General features: G+C 48.7%; 1 protein-coding gene across 7 annotated transcripts in view; it reads left to right on the top strand.

The window, feature by feature from the left end:
• The window catches only part of ELMO1 (engulfment and cell motility 1), a 385710-nt gene that overhangs the window by 99769 nt on the left and 269316 nt on the right, over positions 1-16625 (top strand). For all 7 annotated transcript variants that reach the window (XM_072599131.1, XM_072599132.1, XM_072599133.1 and 4 more), the window contains exons 5-6: positions 9603-9653; positions 11567-11736. In XM_072599131.1, the coding sequence (XP_072455232.1) occupies positions 9603-9653; positions 11567-11736 (221 nt within the window). The remainder of the gene's footprint in view (positions 1-9602; positions 9654-11566; positions 11737-16625) is intronic.

Here is a 16625-nt window from a genome sequence, read left to right on the forward strand (position 1 = left end):
GCTCAAATTTGAAAAAAAAATTTTCAAGTCTTTAACGAGATTTGAAAAGTTTACTGTTTAAAAAATGAGACCAAGAACCCAGTGCAGGATTGAGGTGGCTGGTTTTGGAGTAGGAGGGCTGCAGTAAAAATCTGGTTCAACATGAGGCCCTGGACTAGACCCTGCCCTCTCTGAGCCTTGGTTTCCTTATTTGTAATACAAGGATTTGGGGCTAAATGATCCATCTCCAAGGTCTCCTCCAGCTCCAAATCTATGGTCACATTGTCCTAATTATTGCACTGAATTCAAGCGCCCAATTTGATGGCAACAGATTAAAAGAGAAATTAATGTAAAATTGATTTAATTAACAAATTTTAAAAAGACCTATTTTAAGGCCAATAAAATTCATCTTTATTTTTATATTAAATTTACATTATTACATTATTAAACTGTTAATCTCTCAGTCCAGCTTCTCCTCCTGGGCAGCTGAGTTAACCTGACACAGTTTCCTTATCTGTAAAATGGTGGTAGGGGTGGGGAAGGACTTGCCTGACCTGAAGCCACAGAGGAGGCCGTGAAGAAGGAGCTTTGTCACCCTCAAAAGGCCTGATTCAGGGAGCCACCATGGTTGTTATTGGAACCTCCTCCAACCTCCGGTTTTTACATCGTGAGAAACTGAGGCTCACCTGTGTAAAGGATTTACCCAAGGACACACCAGTAGCAAATGACAGCTGTCACTGGGCACCAAATGCAGCACAGCTTATGTTTCTTGATCATGTCCCCCTGCAGTGCCTAGGATGGTGCTATGCTCCAGCTTAATGAATGAATGGATGGATGGATGAATGAATGAATGAATGAATGAGTGAGTGAGTGAGTGATTGTTGCCTCCAGGCCATGCCCACCCCAGCCAACCTTGCCCAGGGAAGCTGCCGGATGATGAGCTCAGCTCCAATAAGGACAATGCTTCATGACAGCTGCCACAAGCTCCTGGATGACCCTTGAACATGGGTGGGGTGTGATACAAGGGGGTGCTGGGCTCCAGGATGTGAGGCTTTTCTATGCCACTGCTTCAACCTTGCTTTTCCCTGCCCAGATGTGACCACTTGCACATGATTGATGACTAGAGGGTTGGGTGACAGGAGGCTGATGAATTGTCCTTTATCTTGTCTGAATGAGGTAATACAGGCCACTGATCATGGGAAGCAGGGCTTGTTCCCGCTTTCACCTTCCCCTTCTGTCCAATGTTGAGGTCACAGCATGGCGCCTGGAGGACTGGCCTCAGAGTCAGGGGGACGGCTGTGATATATGCTATACAAGACCCTGGGCAGATCACTCTGTGTCTATGAGCCTTGGTCTATTTGTCTATAAAATGGACATAAGAAGTTACGCTTTCTAGATCACATCTACATAGTCATTTGAGCTCTAGAAATTGCTGTAAATCCTTAGGCAGATTTGTCCCTCCCCCAGCTCTCTGTCTCTGGCCCATCTTGGTGGCTTCCTTTGGCTGAAGGGTTCAGTGGTCCCCAGCTCGCTCAGTTGGTCAGGAAGCAGTTTATCATACACTTACTGCATGCCAGGGATCATGCAGCTGCTGGAAACACGAGCACAAATCATGAAACGGTCCATGGCCCTGAAGGGGCTCAGGCCCCATTTCCTGCCCCCTCTAGGTCTCTGTGGTGGGTGCTGTTTTCTCAGCCTGGATTCTAACTTATTCCCTTGACATGCCCCGAGATCCTCTTGGACATTGGAGACTTGCTGCTTCCACGAGGCCTTCTCTGAGCTGCCTCATCCTCCAGGGACCCCCTTTTCTCACTCAGAAGGCCCTCGGCCTTTTGCAGCTTCACTCTGTGTGTAGCCAGCATGCCATCTTGGAAAAAGGTGGGTGTCCTGGCTTCTAGGCTGTACTTAACACCAGGGAGCTGTTCAACTAGGCATTAGGCACTGCCTTGCTCTGGGCCTCAGTTTTCCCATCCTTAAAATAGGGATGCTGGACTGGCTAGATGCTCTGGAAGCTATTTTCCAGAACTAGGATTTTCTGAGTTTATTACACACATACATATAGAGTACATTTTTTTCTGTTATTTTGCAAATGAAAATCTTTTCTCCAGTGCTTACCTCAAGTACGCATTTGATAAAGGCTTGTTGGCTTCTCCCCCAAATCATGGCATTATGGCAACATTAGGTATCACCTTTGCTATCAAAGATGCAGGAGAAGCTCCGTCAATGCTCGCTCATTGGAGTTCAGTCTGTGTAGGGGAGAAGGCTGGCTTATGTTTTTATAGGAAACTCTTGACTCAGGTTGCTGAAGGGTGAAAGAAAAGACTCTCTGTGCTCTGTTCCTACTGTGTGAGTTTTGGGAAAGACTTTTTTCAAACATACAGACATCTGGCTTCCTCTGCGTAGGGAGCTGTCAGTGTGGAAACTTCTTTTGTGGACCCTGATTAGCACCTGAACTCTGACATGGACGCTGAGAAGGTTTTCTAGGGCACAGAGAAATTTAGCAAGTTGTCCAGGGTATCAGGGGTGAGACTCAAAGGCAGGGCTTGCTGGCCCCAAGATGAGTGGCTGTGTCGTGCTACCTTAGCAAAGAGCAGAAAGTAGATGGTGTGTCAGGTGAACATTTCTGAGTCTGGGGCCCTTTAGGAGGGCTTGGCTCCTCCTCAGGGTTAATGCGGTTCATTCTCTCTCCTCACTCATGAGCAGTTTGCAGAATCTGAAGGCACTCGACGTCCCGACCATGTCCTACTTGGACTCCTCCTGTTTCACTTGTCAGCCAAATGACCTCTTCTGGGAGATGATGGCGTGTGGGCCTTGCTGCTTTGGCTGTGACTTGGCCTAGACATTCCCTGTGGTTACTGTCAGCTCAGGCCATTTTTATTCTAGTTCTTCCTCTTTTCCTTCCCAATGTTGCTTCATGTAAGTCCATATAAAGAAAATTCTGCAAGGTGGAAGGTGCTGACCCTTGATGGTGAGTGTCTGTTGGCTTTCCATCGAGGACCAGCATCGTTGAACTCTCCCGGAGTTTCAGTTGGCCCTCCTCTGTGTGGGTTTGAAATGAGGATGAATTAATGAGAGAGCAGGGAGAAAGAAGAAAAGAGGGAGAGGGGTGAAAATGTGGGTTCTTGGAAGGGCAAGGGAACCTTTGATGGGGTTGGCAAACATGCCAGATGCAGCTCTTGGTCCCCTGCCCTTTCCCCAAGGCAGGCCTCATCTCTTCAGCTCCTTGTTCCTTTCTGATCCTGAGGCCTCTAACAGAAAGTGCCCGGTGCCTAGTCACTAACTGCACAGTGCCCCAGCTTGTCCTGTGTACTTTGGGGAGCCTGGTGTACATGGGCAGGGTGTGCCACAGAGCACATATCTGTGCCCCCAGACTGTCACCCCTGTTTCCCTTCCCAAGGACATCCCAATGTAGCCTAGCAACACCTGCACTTCACATTGGGCCCTGGGATTTCACTCAGGCTGAAATCTTGAGAATGCAGACAGTCATGCAAGGAAAAGGAGAAGGTTCCCATCTGAAATAAATCTTGGAGATGATGAAATAATGGATGAGAATAACAAAGCAGAATCTGGCTCTAGCTTAGTCAAATAAACACTTTCATTTGCAACAAGAGCCCGGGAAGGCCTGGCCGGCGCTCACAGTCCTCTGCCACGTCACCTCCCCTGGACCTGGGCCCAGGACAGAAGCTGGGCCCTGCCTCCTGAGCTGGAGAACACAACGGCTGCACGGTACTTGTCTGACCACAGAGTCATTATCTGCCTCTGATGGGGCTGAGCTGGGGTGGGGAGAGAAAAGCCTTAGTATCTTTCTGCAAAAGCCATTCCTGAAGTCCCTGCAGACACTGAGGTGTCCAGGTCCATCTCCTGTAAAAGACCCAAACCCAGCGGAGGGGGCCTCCTTTGAGTGGTAGCATGACGCAGCCTCCTCTGAAGGCAAATGTGGCAGGCAGGAGGGAGGCCGTGACAGGCGAGGAGACCAGCAGAGGTTTTTATGGGTTCTCGCATTGCCTTTTGCCTTTGTTTCCCTCGGCTTGACAGTATTTCCAGCACAGTATGATGCATATTAGGTGCTTAATCAATGCTCACCGATGAAAAGAATGTGTTTATATTAGATATAGTGTCTATTTTCCCCACTACCACACCCCAGCCCTTTTCAAGGACTAGCATTAGGCTTGTTTCATCGTGGGTAGTGGGTGAGGTTTCCTGGCTGGGCCTGGGATAATGGGACTGGAAAAGGGATGAGAATGAATAACTGACCTTCCTAATTATGTCATAAGCATAGCTTCCTTGGAGCGTGGCAACAGCTCTGGGAGGGAGGTCTTTAATCTCCATTTTACAGATGGGGACACTGAGGCTTGTGGGTTGGGGGAGAGTATAGAAAGAAGCATAGTGGTTTAGTAGCATGAATGCTGAGGTCAGAAGCCCTGCTGCCTGTGTGACCTTGGGTTAATCACCTCACCACTGTGGGCTTCCTCAGTTTCCCTAACCGTAAAATGAGAGCATCGCATGTGGTGACCACTAAGGTCCCTTTTAGGTCTCAGTCTCTGATGTCCAGCCTGTGAGAGGCAGAGGTCTGTGAGTGCCAGCCAGGCCTGTCCAGGCTCTTGTTGCAAATGAAAGTGTTTATTTGACTAAACTAGAGCCAGATTCTGCTTTGTCCCTTTCTCACTCATCGGTAGTGTCTGTCATGGGAAGAGTTTAAGATTTGGGGGGACATCTGGACAAGAAACCTGCTTCTTCCAGACTCCCCTTTCTCTCAGTGTTGCTGATGCCTCCAGGGACTGTGGTGGGGAGGGGGCAAACTCTCCATGCTCATTAAAGCAGGGCCAGGGCTGCTGGTTCCTGCTTCTTTAGCAGACTTCCTCTGACTTGAGGTCTCTGTTTGAGGCTGTGTCTGTTTCCTGAAAGAAAGTTCTCCAGGGTGGATGTGTTCTTGGATGAGGTGATTTCTGGCCGGGAGAACCCCTTCCTCCCCAGGCTACCAGGAGACTTTCTTTCCCTGAATTGTCTTCTTGCCAGGGTTGGTGATGCCAGCTGACGTGGGCTGGGAGGGAGCATGCCCTGACTGGGAGTGGGGGACAGATCTTTTGAAAGTCATCTCATCTTTGCTTGTTTTAATGTACTTTTATGAGGAGGTGGTTGAATGAGGCAGTGGAAAGCCAGAATCCTGGGTTCAAATCCTGCCTTAGAGATTGGCAAGGTGAGTGAGCCTGAGCAAGTCACTGAAGTGTGAAATACCTCAGTTTCCTCATTTGTAAAGCAGGGGGGTTGGAGCTCTGGCCTCCAAATTTCCTTCCACATTTGGAGCTAGGATCCTATGAGAGGGACCTTCTTTATTTCAAGTCACAGCACAATGCCCAAGGCCAAGGTGGGCATTCAGAGAGTACTGGGAGTGCTTCCTCACCTGAGAATCTGGCAGAAGGCAGAGGCAGAAGGCACTCCAGATACTGTCTGGTCCAATGCCCTCCCCCCTATTTTATGGATGAGGAAACAAATGGCTTGTCCCTGGGCACATGGTCAGCTGGGGGCAGAGCCAGGAGCTGGGCTTCTAAAGCAAGGCAGCAGGTTCTCTGGAGTCTGAGGGAGTGATCAGTTATATGATCCTGTTCTGGTAAATGCCCTTTTCCGTGGGTCCATTCGATGCTCCAGGACCCCATGTCTCCTGTCTGCAGTCATTGGTCAGTGCTCTGGATCCTGGAGGAGGCTGGGCCCCTTCCCCCTCATCCTTAACCTCCATTGGATTGTGCAAGGACATAATGGGGTGAAGTCAAGCTTCCTGGGGAAAGGACTTGAGCGGGGACAGAGTCTGGGAGTCTTCCTTCCCAGCTGCTGAGGCAGGCTCAGGGAGGGGGCGATAGCCAAACATCTCATGGGCACTTAGTCCCAGGACATTTTGCAATCATGTTCTTGGCTTGCCTTTAGCTAGGGGAATGAGTGTAAAGCTGATTTAATTCATCTGAAGAGTGATGCTTCAGGCTGTTTATTCCCCTCCTTGGCAGCAGAGGCACCCCTAATTGAGCCCCCGAATAACCATCTCCCAAGTCCGGGCAGAGCTAGTGCTGGCAGCCAGTGTGCCATGCCACATATGTGGCATCATGCCCATACCTCAGCTATGTAACATCACCATCGGTTGGGCAGCCAGCCCAGGCTGGTGGGCCCTGCTCAGTCATCAGAATGGCCATAAATGGTGTCCTAGGGTCCCCAGCCATCCTTGTGGATGGGAATCAGATGACCCAGGTTCGAAAATCATTTCTGACTGTTATTACTTCAATGACCTCAAGGAATTCTGGGCCTCAGCTTGCTCATTTCTAATTTGAGGGAATTGGACTGAGCAGTGTCTAAGCTCTGTTTTGCACTGATCTAATAGTGGATTAAATTAAAGGCAAGACCAGGAATCAAGAATTCACGAGTTCCAGTCCTGCCCCTTCCTAGCCTTGTGACCAGGGGCAAGTCTGGGCCTCACTGTTCTTTTCTGTCAGGAGAGGGGGTGGACTATGTGACCCCTGAGAATTCCTGCCAGCTCTGAACCTGTGATGCAGTGTGAGCTTGGCCAAAACAACCTTCCTTAGTTTACTCATCTGTAAGAGGAGAGCATTGGACTCGACACTTTGAAAGATTCTTTCTGACAGATTCTTTTTTTTACGTGGAGGGCCACAGGTATTTGTGAGTCCCTGGTCCAGTTCTGTTCATCATTCTTTGCCAGTGACATGGATGCAGGTCCAGCTGGGTGAGCTCCTTACGCCTGCAGACACCGTGAAGCCAGGGAGGATGGCTCAGCATCCTCAGACATCTCACTGATTAGAGCAACTGGCCGTAAAGGAAGAGCATGGACCTCGATGGAGATGAGTGTAGTCCGAGACAGGCATCAAAACACCCCTCTCTTCTCAGACTTCCCATCCTCCACTCACCTCCACTGCCCTCGGGGCCTGCTGGGAACCTGGTGTTCTCCCCAGCTGCATAAGCACAGTTTTAGTGGTGTCCAAGGAGGGAAGGGTTCCGTACCTTGGGGTCCATCCATGTTATAGAATGTTGCAATGATCAGAGCAGTACAGAGATCTAGGCCTAGAGCTGGGCAGGAGACGGGGCTGGAGGCCCGGTGGGCACCCCCGCTGTCAGAGGAGGAGAGGAGTGACTGAGGATGCATGGGCAGGCAGTCCTGGTAGGGAGGACAGCACTGGGCCTGGTGATTTCTGGGGGTTTCTCTAGCTCTTCATCCTATGTGTTTTTATGCTTTCTCTTCTCCCTCCCTCATTAGCATGTGGGCTCCTTCAGGGGGACACTCAGTCATGGGCACTGAGAGAAACCAAGGTCAGCCAGTGTGGATTTGGCATTGGAAAGTCTGAGAGGGGCTCGACACATCTCATCTCATTTGATGCTCACAACAGGCCTTCTATTTAGGTGTGATTGTCCCTATTTTACAGGTGAAGAAACTGAGGCTAACTGATGTGGGCACAGAGGTCACCAGTGTCTGAGGCACAATCAACTCCCAGTCCAGAGCTCTCCCCATTAGGCTGCCCTAGTCCCTTCTAAGCAGTGACCTGCTATTTACAGAAAACATTTGTCTGTGGCATTTTATGCATTGAAATGTCACAGTTACTAAGCCAGACCGATCTGTCAGGATATTTAGTGTTATTTCTAACGAAGCATTTTGTCAGAGAACAACTGTATGTCACGCAGCCGAAGCACGAGGACATCTCTGGGTCTCCCTCTCGAGCTCCCGCCCACCTCACTGCCCCCTCCTGGGCCTGTCTGCTTTGTCCACAGACAGTCTAACTTGATAAACTTGACTTTTTCATCCACTTTGCTTGCCCTGGTGACTGATGAGGCCCATCTCTTCTTAAGTGGCTGTGAAGCTCACTGGGGAGTCCCGCAGCTTTCTGGGAATTGATGCTGCCCTCTGCCGTGTGGACGGATATCCAGACAGTCTTCTCCATCCACAAGGATTCTCTCTTCCATTTCAGTCCTGGGTGACACACAGGCAAAGGCAAACATCACTGTCAAACTTAAGTCTCTGATTTTTGCTCCACTCAGTCCTAAAACCCAGAGGACTGCAGAACAGAGCAGTCTCCTCCTCTGCTAAAAAGCCTCACCCTAAGCAGGGACCACGGACACTGGGAGGAGGGACTCTGAAGCTGGATGGATACGTGTCTCCATCTGTCAGGGGGGCGTGGCAGTAGAGCTGGCCCTGTTTCTTTCTCCCAATGTCCCCTGGCTCCCCTGAAGAACCTTCTCCCCAGGATTTTATAGAAAGGGGAAAGGAGGTCTGTTAAGAGCCATCGATGACCCCTCGATAGTCTCTGGGAGAAGTCTGGAGGATGCCAGTCCGGGCTGGTATCTTTCCCACTTGGCCCCTCCTTCAGATGTCCTAGAAGATGATCCAGACATGTCTCCCCTTCATTCTGCCTCCCGCATGGTCCCATTTCCCTCTCAGTCCGCGTGTCCTCTTTGTCCTCAGGCCATTGGGTCTGCTTTGGAAGCAAGGCTATTATTTCGACTTTACCATCAGTGCCCTCTGGCACAGCTTACTAATGCATTTACAAATTAAACTCTGGTTGTCCTGGATAGCACAGCTCTCTTCTTGGCAGAGGTCAGGTATCAGCCGACTGAGGGGACTTCTGGGCTCTCTGGAGACCGGGCCATACAAGGGTGGGTTGTTGGGGGAAGGGGCAACTTTGTGGTGGGTTGTCACATGGGGGAAGTGCGAGGCTCATTCTCCTTGGCACTAGAGGAGAATGGCAAGGAGAAAAATTCTGGCTTGGGGAAAGGGAAAGCCTCTTAACCCTTGTAGCTGCCCAGAAGGGGGTGGGCTGCCTGGGGAGAATGAGATTTCCTGGGCAGGGGAAGTCCCCAAGCAGAGGGCAGAGGACCATTTGCTGGGTGTTTTTAGAAGGGCAGGAATGCTCCTGTTGACTCCCAAGGGCTCCGCATGATTCAGCCACGATAATCCAGTGACTCCAGGATCAGAGCACCAGAGTTCTAGTCTGTCAGTCAGCAAACATTTATAACGCTCCTACTCTTGCCCGGCACTGAGTACTGGTCACTGTGGCCACAAAGACGGAAGACAGTCCCAGCCCTCTTGGAGCACAACCGGGCCCTTAGCACAGGGCCTAGCACACAGTAGGCACTAAAGAGATATTTACTGAATTAAATTGAACGATGTACAAACAAGCTACGTACACGGTAAATGGGAAATAAGTCAGAGAAAGGGCTGCAGCCTGGAGGGGATTAAAGGTCTTCAGCATTAAAGGTTCCATGTCGAAGGCAGGAGGCAGCCCTTGGCCAGCCAGGCTCTTTCCTTTTATAAGTGAGAAAAGTGAGGCCTAAGGGGACATTTGTCTGCACACATGTTAACTCAGGTCATATGCATAAGTGCATGTAAACAACCATACCAACCTTACACCACTGCGAGCGTGCCAGCTCTGACTTACTGACAGGAAGTCCTCTCAGGCCTCAGCACAGCACCTGGCCCAGAAAGGCTGCATGTCTGCTGGTTTGTCTAAAAACATTCCCTGAAGCCAGAATTGGGAATGGCCTAGACCAGAATCGGTAGGCAGATGGGGAGCATGCTCGCCAGCCAGGTCTGTGGGGCGCATCACCAACACCTTTTTTCTTTGTGTTTTTTCCAGAATCGCAATGAGATAAAAAACGGCGCTATCCTTCGCTTGGCGACCTCCCCAGTGAGTGGGTCTGGGGCTTCTTGTCTTGTTCCTGGCTCTGCTCCACCCCCACCCCCCTCAGGCTGCCACGAGGGCCAGGCCCACAATGGGGCCCTTTGGACGTCCTGTAGAGCCAGACTTCATGAGATATCTCCTTCCAGAGTGCTCTGTGAGCCAGAGACGGACACAGAGCTCATTCCCCTATGAGAGAACAGAGGAAGCTGGTGGTGGAAATTTGAAATGAATTCTCCATTTTCCTTCTCTTCCTCTCCTGTTCTGAATTCAGTGGCTTCTAAAATAACCCCCATTTTACAGATAGAAGTAGACACTCATTTGTTAACTCCAGCCAGCCCCAAGGCCTGCAAAGTTCCTCGCCCTGTGGGAGTCTAGATTTTGGCTACACAGGCCACCCCTATGTCTCTGACTTCTTCTATAGGAGATGAAGAAGGAGGCCAGGCCTCAGTTTGTCCTCTTAGATCTGGAGGCAAGGACCCTCAGTCCTTTTGGCCTTGATCAGCAACTCTGTCATAGGAGTGACATCATCCTCTGTGGTGGAGAGGAGGTGGAAAATGGTGGGGAGTATTTGGAGACCCCTCCAGAGGAAGCTGTCCCAGAACAGCCCATCCCTCTGGGGACTGCCAAGGCATTGTAGCCTGACTCCATCCTCTGAAAATTGCTTCTGGTCTTTGTTTGACCTAGAGATTCTCCAGTTACTGGTGCTTGTGTCTATGTACTTTGAGAGGCAGCACAGGACAACGAATAGGGCCTTGAGCTTAGAGTCACAAACACCTGAGTTCAATTCAGAAATTTTCTAGCTGGATGACCCTGGACAAGCTAGCAAACCCCTCTGTCCTTCAGTTTCACCTATAAAATAAGGGAGGGGGGGTGACCTCAAGGGCCATATTAAATGGTCAGACCATTTAATATGGAGAGCCTACCCTAAATTACAAGCATAGGTCTTCTTTGATGGGCTTAGCATCCTTTGTACCAGTCATGATGAGAAAAACAGCATCTCGTAGAGAATGTGGGCTGTTGTCCGAGGTATCAGTGGCTGGAGTTTTGAGTTGGATAATGGCTTCAGCAGCTGGGCTTTGGCTCATGGACTCTGAGCTGGAAGCAAAGTCTAAGCCCTTCCTTTGACAGATGAGGAAAGTGAGGCCCAGAAAGGTGAAGGAACTTATCATACAGGGAATAGGTATAGCCACTGACTCCAGAGCCAGACAGTTGCCCTCTGAGACTTTGCTTTAGGTAATTTTACAAGAAAAATATATTTCCGTTTCCTTCTCCTCCTCCACCATGATACTGAATGCCCTTAGGTTGGAGTGGGGGTAGAGTGGAGGGAGGGGGCTGAATGTAAAGAGGAATGGGGCTGCTGTTACTGGATGCAAGTCCCCCACCACCTTCCTTCCAAGAGCCAAGTGGAGAGGTTTTCAGGGAAGGATTCCAGGCTTTATGGGGCCTGTTCTTGAGGGGTCTTTGGAATCTCCCCCAGTTAGTATACTTGTGAAGGAAAGGCTCAGAGGGAGGGCTCTCTGGGAGAGAAAACCCCCAGTGAGGTGGCCAGGGAAGCTTCCTCCTGGGCATCTGGCCTGTTTGGGCACTTAGGCCCCAGAGAAGGGTGGGGATGCTGGAACCTTGGGGCACCTAGGGGCTCGCTAGGCCCATACATTGGGGTCTATAGTGTCAGGGACCCAGCCCATCCCCAGGTAAGGTGGGGGTTTGGAGGGGCTGAGTTCCTAGTTGCCCATCTCCCTCTCTCTTACCCTGGGGGCCCTGCCAAAAGATACTGTTAATTCCCATTCCTGGAACCCTGGGATAGGAGGGAGAAGCCCATGGACTGAAGTCAGGAGTAGGGCCCCCACTCCCCCCCCCAGGTGGTAGGTCTACTGCTCCCTTTGTGAGGTTTTCTGTGTTCCTTTTCTGTTCCTGGGGAGGCTCAAAATGCCCAGCAGCTCCACGAGAGGATCCAGTCTTCGAGCATGGACGCCAAGTTGGAGGCCCTGAAAGATTTAGCCAGCTACTCCCGGGACATCACGTTTGCCCAGGAGTTTATCAATCTGGATGGCATCTCCCTCCTGACCCAGATGGTGGAGAGTGGCACTGAGTAAGTTGATTTGTCTGGGCTCATCCTGATTTTATTCTTTCTGGTTTTTAGGCCTTTGTCCAGCGAGTTGTGTGCTGGTAAATGTTTAATAACCAGCTCTTTGGGTAGGCAGGATGTACGGAGAGCACTTTGGAGTTTAATGGGTGTCTTTAACATTTTCTCTTTCACTTTATTGAGTTTAATTAATCAACAAAGCACTAAGCCAAGCCCTGATTTGTAGCCATTGCCAATTTCTGAGGTATAAATGCTCTCACTGAAAATTTAACAACTGGCTCTCACAAGCTGGTCTGAGCAGGCTCTAACTTTGGCAGCCTGTTCAGCCGCTGGCCTCCTGGTGGTTTGGCAGTGTGAAGTTTGACTAAAGTTGTTCAGGGTCATCTGTGGATAGATTTCTTATCTTCAAGGTCATGTGGGGATGGGCATGTGCCAGTCTGAGAAAGCAGGAGAGGCAGAATACAAGTTAGAAAATCAGGACATTCTCATCTCCCCAAGGCCCCCATTCAGTTCTGAAGTGGAATGACTCGATGCATCAAGACTCCCTCCTTTGCTGGCCCCTAGGCCTGACCCCATCTCAGAACCCCAGGCACGAGTCACCAGCAGAGACCTCGGCTCTAGAGCAGCTCAGAGGGCCAGTTCCCTGACCAAGGTTTTCAGAGTAGCTTGTCATGACTCAATGACTAATTTGTTCTGGGGGGGGCTTCCCCCAGGGACCCTGCTTGGGGTCTCCAGAACTGACTCAGCATGACAGGCCCCTTTTTCTGTTCAGATCAATGTCACCTGTCACTGCCTCGTTTCAGCAGCCTCCAGAGCCCCAAAGTCTCTCTGTCTATCATGCCCTAGTAGAAAATTCAGGGTGATGGACTTGGTGTCAGAAAGAGCTGGGTTCAAATTCTACCTTCAGCACCAACTACTTGTTTGTCCACAGGCAAATGTTTCACTTTTGGGGCCTCAGTTTCCTTTTATGTATATAATGGGGATAATAAAACTCTCAGAGGCTTCCAGACAGAGTAGTTGTAGGCCTGAAATGCAATGGTGTGGACAGGCCCCATGGGCACCCTGGAGCACACTGCTGCCATCATAGCATTTCAGAGGTTGGATGACACCTTTCCCAACCAAGATCTGTCCAGCCTGTCCTTGAAGACCCTAGTGAGTGTGGGAGCCCCCCGTGTCCTACAAGGGCCCAACAGTCTCAGGGGTGACCTGACATCAAGCCCGTTCTACCTCTTTGCTCAAAACTCTGACCCGGGGAACCAAGCAAAACAAGGCTAACGCTGCTGCCTGTGACAATGCCTGGGAATCCATCCTTCTGGGCTAACTGTCCTCAGTCCTTGGCTCCAGGCACTTCTCCACCTGATAGCTTTCCTTTAGACACTCTAGGGGTCAGGGTCCCTTCAATATGGTCCCCAGCTTACCTTCCTTTTATTTGGTGTCTTAGAAAAGAACATTAAGGACGAACCTGCCCTGTGACCCTCTCCCCTTGTCCTGTCCCTGCTTGAACCCGGGCTCCGATAGCTGAGTTTTTGCTTTATTTTGCCTGGAACCAGGCTGCCAAATACCCCTGGGGCATTCTGTGCTGCATGCCTGCATCTGCCTGCAGTAGATGGGGTCCCTTTCTCTTTATCTGGTCCAGAACTGGGCTGTGCAGACTTCCCAGGCATACCACTGGCATGACACACCACTGGTCATTGAAAGTAACCCCATCCTTCCAACTTCACTCTTTGTGCTGCTTCTCCATTACATGGAAGATCCTTGCAATCAGGGGCCACCTTCATTGCCTTTATTTGTGTTAGCACACTCCTTGACACTTGTGATCATTTCATAATACTTTTTCATTCATTCATCCCTCCATTCATCTGATATGAGGCTATGTATGATGAGCATTGGCAAAGATGACCACCGAAATCGAGAGTCAGAAACCACTGAGTACCTACTATGTGCCAGGAACTGTGCTAAGTGAGGGGACACAAAGGAAGACACAAGATGGCGCCTGCCCCCAGGGAGCTCCCAATCTAATGGGGGAGACCACACAGGGGAAGCACGAGGGAGGTGATCTAAGGAGGCGAGAGTCTCAGAGTGGATGTCATCTGCAGAGTGATGACTTTCTGGAGACTATGAAGTCCAGGAAAGCAGCCAGGTGGGACATGATAGGGTGAACCTCGGAGAACCTTCCCTGTGTGGTTCCACTGTGAACATAATTGTAGCTTATATGCAGACTCTGTAGAGTGCTGAGCCTGGAATCAGAGGACCTGAGTTCAAACCCAGCCTCAAGTACTTGGTAGCTGTGTGACCCTGTCACTTGACTCTGCCTCAGTTTCTTCATCTGTAGAGTGAACTGGAGAAGGAAATGACCAATTGCTCCAGAATCTTTGCCAAGAATCTCCAAGTGGGGTCATGAAGAGTAGGACATGACTGAAAATACTGAGTGACAACATGCTGACCCTGCAGATTATAAGGCAGAAAAATTAATTCAAGAACTTGTCAATCAGTGACTACTCTTTGATACTCAGTGACTACATTGCAAAGGTGAGCATAGGAAAGGATGGAGAAAAATAGAATTCAGATATAATATATAACATGTTAAAGTATAGCACATTTTTAAACATGTATGTTTTAAATTTGTTTAATTTTAATACAATTATAAATGAATTATAAATACATAACTAATATTTTATTATTCTTATTTAATGTATGAAGGCTATAAACTAGATATTAATACATCAAAAATGTAAGAAGTGACAGAAATTGAAGCCATGTAGGTTATACAGAAGTCATGTGCCATTACAACATAAATACTTTCTTCAAGAAAAGAATCAGGTGTGGTGAAGTTAGCATGCACCACAGAACATAACAAAAAACAAAACTGTTCTTATTTTAGAGGATCACAAGTGACTGATGTGAGATTCCTTCCTAAATTAGCTCTCTGAGCATAGCCTTACCACTCACTTGTTAGAACAAAAGTCCTGATTCAGAGCTCATGCCATATGAAGATCAGTTAAATTAAGTGGAGCAGATTCAGGCTTCAGATGCCAGCCGAGTTGTCTTCAAGCTCTTGAAGACCTGCCATGGGAGAGAAAGGCTAGAATTGCTCAGCTTGGTCCCAGAAGGCAGAAGTAGGAGAGGCTAAACCAAGGGTATTAAAGGATGACATGAGAAGGGAGACAACAAAGAGAATAAAACTGGAAAAGATCTGCAAAGATGTTGACAAAAAACATTTCACCATCAGTTTCAGCAGAATCACTGCCTTAGGTCCCAGTTAGCGCCATTAGCATGCAAACTCTTTTGAGGGCAGGGACTGTGTTTACTCATTTTTTATCCCCTAGGCTTTGCTTAGCACCTGGCACATAGTAGGTGCTTAGTAAACACTTGTTCTTGGATTGAGTACTGCATGAAGAAGTAGAAATGGAACTCAAGATGGCCAAGATGGGAAAAGCAACTAGTCTATAATCGGTATAGACAGAAAGGGTTAAACAGGGTGTGGATAACGAGGAACTGAAGGTGTACGGAACTAGTTACTCATTCAAGAACTCTGAAATATAAGCATTCAAAAAAAAAAAAAGCCTAGTGCGGGGGCATTTTGCATGACTTTCTAGGTGTGGAGGAATTATTGTTTCTCCTGCATGTTGGATTGGCCACCAGTATCTTTCCTATGGGCCGTGCTGCCATAGGGTAGAAAACCCCGGATTCAGAGCCCAGGAGATCTGCCTCTGCCATTTATTAGCTGTGTAACCAAGGCTAAGTCGCTTAGCCCCACTGAGCCTCAGTCCTTGCATCCATACAATGCAGTTAATAAGACTTGTAGCTTTGGCCTCACAGGGGTGTTGTGAGGCTTGGGTGAGATAAGATAGCTTAAGAGTCTTGCAAACCTTAGAAGATTATAAAAGTCCCAGTTGCTGTTATGTCATTACATCATCTGCATTACTACCCTGTCATAGCTTGAGGTTGCAGACACGTAGTGAGTATGCTGGCCTGACATTCAGGTGGATTCTCTTGGGATTTCTCTGAAGACTTCCCTTCTCCCTGGGACACTGTGTGGGATGGATGAGGTGATGTCAGTATCACACTCTGGCAGTCCCTGTGACGGTCGGTTCTAAATCAGTGCTAAGTGGTATTTTTAGGCATAGATTTCAGTTGCTCATAGAGAAAGAAAAGGAAGGAAGATGTTCTACTGATTCATCGTTAGAAGAAGCATGTGTACTGACTTCCTTCTGTGGGGTATTGTGTCTCAGAAAATCATTTTTATCTAAATACGGTTGTTTTAAAAATCCTCCCTTGCAACAAAAATTTGAGCAAAACCCAGCTGACAAAGTGACCGTGCCTGAAAGAGGCAGCATTTTCATGCCAGCAGACTCCCACCTTTCTCTTGGACCACAGTGGGATGCTTCTTTTGCCTTTCTCTGAGAATAATTGACCAATGCAAAATGGCAGCATCTTAGCATCCCTTCATTTTTCAGTATTCTAGCTATAGATATTGTCCAATAGTTTCATTCTCTTTGTCTGCATCAGTTTCTGCAAGTCTTTACACTTTTCTCTGGATTCTTCTATGTCTATTGATTCTTACAGTGTCCTAATCTTCCCTTACTTTCATCTGCCACAGCCATCTCCTAATGACTGGGCACCCCTCTGATTTTCAGGTCTTTGCTTACCAAGAGTGTGATAATGAATATTTTGGTATCTATGGGACCTTCTTTTCTGTCTTTGACCTTGCTGAGGCATGTGCCCCATTGTCCAGGATCAGAGGGTATGAACAGGTTAGTGACTTCTCCCAACTATTTTCAAATTGTTTTTCCAGAATGGTTGGACTAGTTCAAATGATTTTCTCCAACTAAAACAAGGAAGAAAGGGGGTTTTCATATGGGCTATTCAAGCTTCTTACAAAAGACAGTAAGATG

Source organism: Notamacropus eugenii, chromosome 3, assembly GCF_028372415.1.
Source record: "Notamacropus eugenii isolate mMacEug1 chromosome 3, mMacEug1.pri_v2, whole genome shotgun sequence".
Taxonomy (NCBI): Eukaryota; Metazoa; Chordata; class Mammalia; order Diprotodontia; family Macropodidae; genus Notamacropus; species Notamacropus eugenii.